At 39.2% G+C, this 9,896-nt stretch overlaps 2 protein-coding genes across 2 annotated transcripts; both read right to left on the bottom strand.

Annotated features, from left to right (window-relative positions):
- Nucleotides 1–871: 871 nt before the first annotated feature.
- LOC138907763 (uncharacterized) lies at nt 872–1,222 on the bottom strand. The gene has a single exon (XM_070198373.1). The coding sequence runs from the start codon at nt 1,220–1,222 to the stop codon at nt 872–874; it is 351 nt and encodes a 116-aa protein (XP_070054474.1).
- Nucleotides 1,223–1,256: 34 nt separating this feature from the next.
- Nucleotides 1,257–3,247, bottom strand: LOC138907764 (uncharacterized). The gene is made up of 4 exons (XM_070198374.1): nt 2,760–3,247; nt 2,451–2,674; nt 2,100–2,254; nt 1,257–1,658 (listed from the first exon to the last, which is right to left on the bottom strand). Exons 1-4 carry the CDS (start codon nt 3,245–3,247, stop codon nt 1,257–1,259), a joined length of 1,269 nt encoding a protein of 422 aa, XP_070054475.1.
- Between the last annotated feature and the right edge of the window lie 6,649 nt (nt 3,248–9,896).

Consider the following 9,896-nt stretch of genomic DNA (forward strand, 5'->3'; position numbering starts at 1 on the left):
CCCTTCATGGGAGAAACTATGAGTAGAACCCTTTCACCCACCATGAATGCCACATCACGACCCTTCCTATCAGCATAACTTTTTTGCTTGGACTGCGTTGTACAAAGCCGCTCCTGAATCAATTTCACTTTCTCTAAAGCATCACGAACCAAATCAGTGACCAAAAACCTAGCCTCCCCAGGCTCAAACCAACCAACCAGAGAACGACATCGCCTCCCATATAATGCCTCATACGGAGCCACCTGAATGCTCGACTGGTAGTTGTTGTTTTAGGCAAACTCTGCTAGCGATAGGAACTGATCCAACTAATCCTCAAAATCAATGACACAAGCTCGCAACATATCCTCCAATATCTGAATAGTACTCTTGGACTGCCCGTCAGCCAGTGGATGAAATGTCGTACTCATCTCGACCTGTGTTCCTAACTCACGTTGCACGGCTCTCCAAAAATGCAATATACATTGAGTGCCTCAATCCGAGATAATAGACACGGGCACATCATGCGGGTGAACAATCTCTCTAACATAAATCCCGGCCAGCTGCTATGAAGTGTAAGTAGTCATGACTAGAATAAAGTGTGCAAACTTGGTCACTCTGTCCATAATGACCCACACAAAGTCAAATCTCCTCAAGGTCTATGGAAGCCCAACTACAAAATCCATAGTAATACGCTCACACTTCCACTCCAAAATATCTAGCCTTTGAAGCAAACCACCAGAATCTGATGCTCATACTTAACCTGGTGACAATTCAAACACTGTGACACATACTCAACGATATCTTTCTTCATCCTTCTCCACTAGTAGTGTTGCTTCAATTCATGGTATATCGTTGCAGTACCCGGATGAATAGAATACCGCGAACTATGGGCCTACTCAAGAATCAACAACTCCCATAACCCCTCCACATTGGGCACACAAATCTGGCCCTGAAGCCTTAATACCCCATCATCACCAGTAGTCACCTCCTTGGCATCAATATGTTGCATAGTGTCCTTATGGACAAGCAAGTGGGGATTATCATACTGACGCGCCTTGATTTGCTCAAACAAGGAAAACCGCGATACAAAGCAAGCAAGAACCCTGCTAGGCTCTGAAATATCCAACCATACAAATTTGTTGGCTAAAGCCTGAATATCCAAAAATAACGGTCTCTCCCAACCTGGGATAAAAGCAAGACTCAAAATGCTCTCCACCTTCCTGCTTAAAGCGTCGGCCACCATATTGGCCTTCCCGGGATGGTAAAGAATGGTGATATCATAGTCCTTTAGTAGCTCTAACCACCTTCATCTCCTCAAGTTTAAGTCTTTTTTCTTGAATAGGAACTAGAGTCCTGTGATTCGTGAACACCTCACAAGATACACCATAAAGATAGTGCCTCCAAATCTTAAGCACGTGAACAATGGCTGCTAACTCCAAATCGTGCACTGGGTAGTTCTTCTCATAGGGCTTCAAATGATGCGAAGCATACACAATCACCCTACCATCCTGCATCAATACACACCCAATGCCAACCCGTGAAGCATCACAGTAAACTCTATATGAACCCCATGCTGAAGGCAAAGCCAGAACTGGAGTTATAGTCAAGGCAGTCTTGAGCTTATGAAAGCTCTCCTCATACTCCTCAGACCACCTGAATAGGCACCCTTCTAAGTCAATCTGGTCAAAGGAGTTGCAATAGACGAGAAACTCTCCATGAAGCGGCGATAATACCCATCCAAACCTAGAAAACTCCGGATCTCAGTAGCGGTAAAATGTCTGGGACAACTCCGAACTGCCTCAACCTTCTTCGGATCCACCTTAATCCCCACACTGCACACCACATGACCCAAGAATGCCACTGAGTCTAGCCAAAACTCGCACTTGGAGAATTTAGCATATAGAGGTTTCTCCCTCAAAGTATAGAGAACGATCCTCAATTGTTGCTCATGCTTCTACCATCTGTTAAGACTTCAAATAAGACACCACCCTACTAGGACCATGACCCAAGAAACCTCTCCACTCCAACCCCGGCAACCCTGAGATAGCTAATGTTACGGTCCTAGCACGACAATCAAGAATAATGTGATATGGTGACAACAAATCCATACCCAAAATTACATAAAACACCAACATATGAAGCAACAGAAGATCAACCCTAGTCTCGTAGCCCCCAATAGTGACCAAACAAGAACGATAGACACGGTCCATGGTAATAGAATCCCCAACGGGCGTGGACACATAAATAGGAGCATCCAAAGAATCATGAGACCTATCTAAATGAAGAAAAATAGGATGACACATACAAATAAGTAGAACCCTGATCAAATATAACCGATGCATCTCTATGACAGACCAGAACAATACCTGTAATGACAACATCAGATACGACTACCTCAGTCCTACTACGGAAAGTATAACAACGGGCCTTGCCTCCCTCTCTAGGACGCCCTCTACCCGCCTATCCTTTACCTCTAGTTGGTTGTGCAGGTGATGTAGCAACTGGAGAGGGAATCATAGCCTGAGTGCCCTGCTGAGGTACACCTGCCCAGAGTCTGGGACAATCTCTCACCATGTGCCTAGTATCCCCACACTCAAAGCAACCTCTTTGTTGACGTGGCTGCGAGAACTGTCTGGGATGACTATAGTAACCAATGTAAGAACCCCGTGTTGAAGTTGCACTGAAAGATGAATGCCTAGCACAAGTGCTCTAGGACTCACAGATAACTAGAGCACCACATGAAAGATGAAATGTAGACTGAGCTGGTGGACCAATAAAACCTCGCCCTGCTCCCAAAATAGGGACCAGTAGATCCTCCGGGTCCACAAGGCTTCTTAGACTCCCTCTCTAGACCACGGATGCGCTCTAATCTCCTGGTAATCTCCACAACCTGATGAAATGGAGTCTCAGTCTCCAACTCCCGTGCCATCCCAAATTTGAGGTTGTAGGCGAATCCCTCAATAAATCCATGGACTCTCTCCCTAACAATGGAAACCAAAGCAGGTGCATGACGAGATAAATGTATAAACCTCATAGTATACTCGGACATAGTCATACCCCTATGGTGCAACTGCTTGAACTCGGCGCACAACGCATCCCAATGGGTCTGTGGAACAAACTCTCTCAAGAAAAGATCAGAGAAATAGGACCAAGTAAGTGGTGTTGCACCAACTAGGATGCTCTCCTCATAACACTGCCACAATCTATATATTGCCCTCGTCAGCTGAAAAGTACTAAGGTCAATCCCGCTCGGATCTATCGAACCCATTGTACGCAGAATGCGGTGACACTGATCCGAGAAATCATGTGCATCCTCACAAGCCCCTCCACAGAACTGGGGAAGATGGAACTTTTGAAACCTCTCTAAACTCCTCTGCCCCTCAACTGACACAACTATCCCTACCTCGGGCTAAATTGCAACTACTAGATGTACCAGCACAACACTTGGTGTCTGATAAGCATGAGTCTGCTGCTCTGGTGTACGGGAAGCGGGATTCTAAGCTCCTTCCCCAACCTGTAAAGTAGATGGTGCAACTGGGATCAACCTTGCATGAGCCAAAGTCCCAAACATGCTCAAGAAGCATGGCAAGGTCTCCTGGAGTGTAGGGGTAGCAACAAGCCCCTTATGAACATGCTCCTCAACCGTAGCTACTGGTGGCTCTGGCAGGTGCTGCTATGCCAGGTGCTCTAGCTATAACATGTGCCTCTTCTCGGCCTCTACCTCGACCCCAGCCTCTCACAGTTTTAGCAGGGGGCACGGGTGTCTGATCATACGATCTAATAGAGTGTGTCCTCACCATCTGTGAGGGAATATAAAGACAATGACTCAAACTCTGAAATCAATAAATCTGCACGATAAGGAATGAAAGAAGTGAAATTTTCCTAATGGTTTCGTAGCCTCTCAAAGATAAGTACAAAGTCTCTGTACCGATCCGCAAGACTCTACTAAACTTGCTCATGACTTGTAGAACCTATGAACCAAAAGATCTGATACCAACTTGTCACGACCCAAATCCCACCTTAAGGTCGTGATGGCGCCTAGACGAACTTGCTAACCAAGCCAACTCGTATTACACAAAAATAAAGTCCATTTTCTTAAATTAATATAAAGATAGCATAAAAAGACACTAATAATCCAAAATAGTAACAAAATTTGATAAAGTTATAACATGGCCTAAACACGGACAACATCGCACAATCCCAAGTCTAGGTAGTACAAGTCCATGAGCTACTACGATCCGAGAATATGTCTGAATACATAACCAACTGTCTAAAATACAAATACACAGGAATAATAATAGAACAGGGACTCGAAAACTGCAAAATAGATCCATGAAGTGCAGCTCACCCTGAGTCTCTCTGTGAACTCCTCACTCAGTCCGAAACTCTGCTAGGACCCACATGAGGATCTGCACAAAAAGATGTGTAAAAGTGTAGTATGAGTACTGTTACGCCCCAAATCCGAAGAGTCATGGCTGGCACCCGATTCCATACTCGGCTAGAGCGTACCACTCTATAACTGTGAACTCTAGAGGGGTAACCCTCAACTTAGACCGATGAGGCCATATTTCTGAATCATCTGAAAAGAACGTCTTCCTCATCTGAGGGGTAAACATACCCAAAAGCTCATATACATAACTGTGCAGGCCGACGAGGCCGCCATGAACGTCTACAACCAGCAATACCAAACTGAACATGCACACAGGGCTAACAAGGTCACAATACTGACATACAAATTATACATGACTCGTTTACAACCCTCTAGAGATAACAAAACTGTATCATGGTTGGGACAGGTCCTCGACCTACCCATCAAACCTATATATATAGAATGGACTCCAAGGTCTAGACCTGGTAAATCCGAGGAAGTGGAGCTTACCAACCGAGCTGATGTTTGACTCTGTCTACTGGGAAGGTCTATCCAGTTGTCTATCAGGACCTGCATGCATGAAATGCAGCATCCCCAGCAAAAAGGACGTTAGCACGCAATATACCGAGTATGTAAGGCAGCAAAATAATTAAAAGCTAAAACTGAATTGATAATATAATAACTGAAAGTAACTGGGAGTTAAAGATGATCTGAAAACATGCTTACCTACTAATACTGACTCAACTCTTTCAATATAGTAAGTAAAATAGATGTCCCGCCTAGTAAGGCTCGGTACGTATGACTGCTCTGCCGTAGTAGGCTCGCTCATAGGTGCTCGACCATACTAGGCTATGTATCTCAGCCATTCTAGGCGCATTCATAGGTGCTCGAATGCAGTAGGCTCGGTATATAACTTACCATCTGATCAGAGGTTGCCCAATAGGGGCCTGCCCACTGATTATAGCCTGATGGTGGTGAAAATACTGTAATACTGAATATATATATAGACCCTCTGCTATCTTGACTGGAATAATACAATACTTAACTAAACATATAGTCCCGATAAGGGAGAATATGATAACTTATGAGACTAGGATAATATACATAAATTCAGGAATATGAACTTCTCTTTATGTCTTGTTTTCAAACACATGTAGTTACGGGATCATACCAAAATGAAGGAAAGGATTTTTCTTGACATAACTTAACCTCGTTTAGTCCTTAATACCTTCCAAGTAACTCAACTCAATTTACCATAGCATAAGGAGATTCAAAATCAGTGTTGATTAAAGGCTAAATCCCTTACTTATGCTATTAGCTCATTGACGTAAATTCGGCAACATCTCCCCTGTAACAAGGGCCTCCTCCAATAACATATACCAACAACAACAACTAGAGAAATCCAGTAACATATAAATATCAATAACAAGATACCATATAACAATAACAAGCCGCAACTACTTCACGACGAGCGGCAAGCTCCGATTGGAATCCGTATAACCTATATCACCCCTTATAGGCTTCTTAATTTAACTTAAAAGTATCATTAATATGATAATGAAGTCATTCATCAATGATTCCAGCCTTATACCATATATTTATAACAAAGAAAATAATCCACAACTCCATTTATCCTCAAATAGCAACTTTATTCACTAGTTCATGTCTAGTCCATCCATTTAACTTAATCAACATCAAGATAACCTTAAGCACGTGCAAGAACATAATACACATACCTCCTACAGTAGCTTCAAGTCAAAATCCAAATTATATTTAGCTTACAACAACCCTCAATGGCAATACAATACCATAGAAGTGACTTAAGCTAATCTTCACTTCCAATCTAAAGTTTCAAATGTTTCTTTCACCAATTTACTTGATAAACATATAGACATGCATTACAACATAAATCATATCATAATCAAGTTATTTTTCCTATATTCATCCATAAATTATATATATATATATATATATATATATATATAAAACAAAAGATAACAATATCTCTTCCCCTTTCAAGTGCTATCTTGTAATCTTTGACTCCAACACCACAACCAAAATGTAACTAACCTTAATCACCATCAAAATTATGTTACACATACCTTAGGAAGTAGATAAAATTCGAATCCTAAGCTTAAAATAGCTCACCATCATGCTTATTCACATCACAACGTCATATAGGAGTTACTCTTCACCTTTGGCTAACTTTGATGTTTGATTATGGTCTATTTTTTCTAAATTTGTTTGTACCCTTGGGGGAACTGTTTGGGAGGGTTTTAAGAGTGTAAGGATGGAAGGAGATCGAAAAATGATCAAAGCTCATCCCAAAAATGAGATAAAAACAAGTGAAGGTCGGGCACCGACCAAATGGGTCCCATAGGGGCTTCCTACGCACTCTCGCAAAAATGTGAATATCTCTCTACTACTATGTCGTATTGACAAATAGTTTAATGAGTTAGAAACTATACTCGTAGATATTCAATTTAGTAGGTGGATCATCCAGTAATTCCAAGTGTAATGGGAGAAAATCTCAGCTACATTTGACCTAATTTTCAACACATTTATGAATGTAACTTATGATGACCTTTGCAAACTTTTGTTCCACAACTCACTTGACTTCAAAACATAACATACGACTATGATACAAATAAAATAAATCATAACATAACCTCCTTATCATGTTAATCGCCCTAATCTCTGACGAGCGCAAAACACATACTTAAACTATGCTCGCTAATCAAATATATTATAGTACAATATCGTATCCACAGGGATTGTATTTAAACAGTATTCTCGTAGTTTCTAGCTTGGTTTCTATCCAAGATGATCAAAAGTTGAGATTTATAAGATGTCTAACTAAAATGGAAAAATGGCCAAATATACCCCTCTACTTTCATATATTGTCTATATTTAACCTTCGTTATACCATCGGGCCAAATTTACCCCTACAATCAGCAAACTTTTAAAAATACCCCTTGATCTGTTAAGTAATCCAAAATCTCCCAAATTCCTTTTATTTAAATCACTTGTTGTTCTTCTTGGTCCACTATGTTTGAAATAATTGGCATTTACCTGTTTCTGAATTAGAGAAAAAAAATAAGAGAAAAAAAATTAAATAATGCAGTTGAATAAACAAAGTATAGTAAATTAAAAAATCTAAATTAGGTAGCTTTTCTAAATTGTAAAAGTATTTACAACATCCCAATTTTAATGAATTCATTGCACCAAATATATGGAGACTTTGCAAGTATTAGTGATTGAAGTTGAAGTTCCTCGGAGACTTTACATTGTTTAATTCAACTTTGCTTTAATTAAATGCCTGCACATTGTACCCTCTTAAGTTAGGTGATCGAACTCTATACTAAACAGGCAATGACAAAATATATTTAAATATACATGTACATGCATGATGATCAACTGTATATAATACACAATAAATAGACCCACTAAATTCTACGGTGTGTATATGATTGAAAAATAAATAAAATTCTAAACCAGTTTTATTTATTACAAGAAGAGAAATTGGTGCATTGGTAATTAAAAATATTATGAATAATTTGTATAATCTAGTAACTTTAGCATTCACATCAATAGTAACTTTTAAAAATAATGGAGCAAGAAAAATAACAAATGATTTTAATAAAAGAAATTTAGGAGCTTTTGGATTACTTAACAAATCAAGGGGTATTTTTAAAAGTTTGCTGATTGTAGGGGTAAATTTGGCCTGATAGTCTAACGGTAGGGATAAATTTGGCCCGATAGTATAATGGAGGATAAATGTACACAATATATGAAAGTAGAGGAGTATATTTGGCCCTTTTCCCAACTAAAATTAACTAAGAATGTAAAACTATTGACTAATGGCAATCGAAGCAAGAAATAAGCAAAGAAGGTTATCAATGGGAGAAGATAGGGTTTTGATAGGATAGGTGCAAGATAATTATTCAGGATCGAATACTAGATAATTTACTTCTAATGTTACTCAAATTTACTAAATTATTAGTTCAAACGTTCAGCAAAAACTCCTCTCTCTATTAAGTCTTAACCTCACAAGATGAACCAATTTCAGCAAATGAAGATATGCCAGAATGCGTAGTGGATTGGTCTTTAGGAAAACCTCTTTCGATTATTCTCCTAACTAAGTTTAATCAATGATTCAACTAGCCTCTTTCGATTACTAAGAAGAATTAATAAACTCAACCAACAATATAATGCAAAGATATCACAAGTTATGCCTCCCTCGATTAGATGAACTAGTGAATATAGATGCAACAATTAAATCATCCAAAATGATTTAATACATAAACTAGAGTTATAATCCACAAAAAATCATCAATACACCAAATCCATCAAACCCTAAATGGAACTACTCCATATACATGGAGAAATTCATCACAAATAAAATTAAAGTATAGAAAAACATAGATTCGATACAAACTCTGGTCTTGAGTGATGAAGGAATGATGAAATCCTTGTGCTTATGTTCTTCCAACTCCTCCTTAGACTCCTTAGGTCGAAAGTATGTCAAAATTCCAAAAATAATGTTTTTCCATGTATTTATACCAAGTAGGGTCGGCCCCAGACGAAATCACACTTTCCTAACTGAAATAGGATTTTCACTCAGTAAGAATTGCATAGGCGCGCCGCATGGGGCGACACACCATGTGAAAAATTAGTGGGGAAATCCAGAGAGCTCAACAATTCATCAGGCAGCAAAAAAACACTGTTGTGGCGCACCACGTGCTGCAGTAGTGCAAATTTCTCAGTGTGTTGCTTTTTGCTTGATTTTTGACGTCCAGACTTGGTCCTCGACCCCCGAACACAATCTTGGCTTAATACCTTGGGATTTTACTTAGACTTCAAAGCTCCAATTAGCTCCACAACATCTACATAACTCAGAATCACTCCAACAGGGCATAAAACACACAATAAGTGCAAAACACTACCAATTAAAGCTCAAATACAAATAAAGTGTAGTGAATCAGAGTGCAATAAGTGACTAAAATACGAGATTATAGCCTACCATCAGTCTCACCCCAAAAGTACATGTTATAACATTCCCAACTTGTCGACTTTTGACGAAACTTATTTTCTTCAATTCGTTTAGCTTCTAAGCCTTCCAACTTTCTTGGTACTTGGTATTCATGATCTTAAGTATTTGTAACCTCCACAGTAACACGATTAGCTTACTTTATGTACTTTCAAAGATGATCTCATTTTTTTAGCTTACATCAATTGACTTACGACATACTCTCATGTACGAAAATGTGGGGTGTAATAAGTACACCACAATCGGTATCAAGTAAGTATCAAGACTAACCTCGGTGAAGTAGTGATGAAGTTTAAATTATATAACACCCACTAGTCAAATAACCCGTTCAATAAGTCAATTACTAGCAATATGATATGAAGTGAAAATAATATCAACAAATCATCAAATAAAAAAGAAGGCATATGAAATAGCATGTCGAACGAAATTTCACAATTTATGAACAAACAACACAAAGTTTCAATGAAAACAAGTATAAGATTAACATATTACTTTCGT

The sequence above is a fragment of the Nicotiana tomentosiformis genome, chromosome 3, assembly GCF_000390325.3.
Source record: "Nicotiana tomentosiformis chromosome 3, ASM39032v3, whole genome shotgun sequence".
Taxonomy (NCBI): domain Eukaryota; kingdom Viridiplantae; phylum Streptophyta; class Magnoliopsida; order Solanales; family Solanaceae; genus Nicotiana; species Nicotiana tomentosiformis.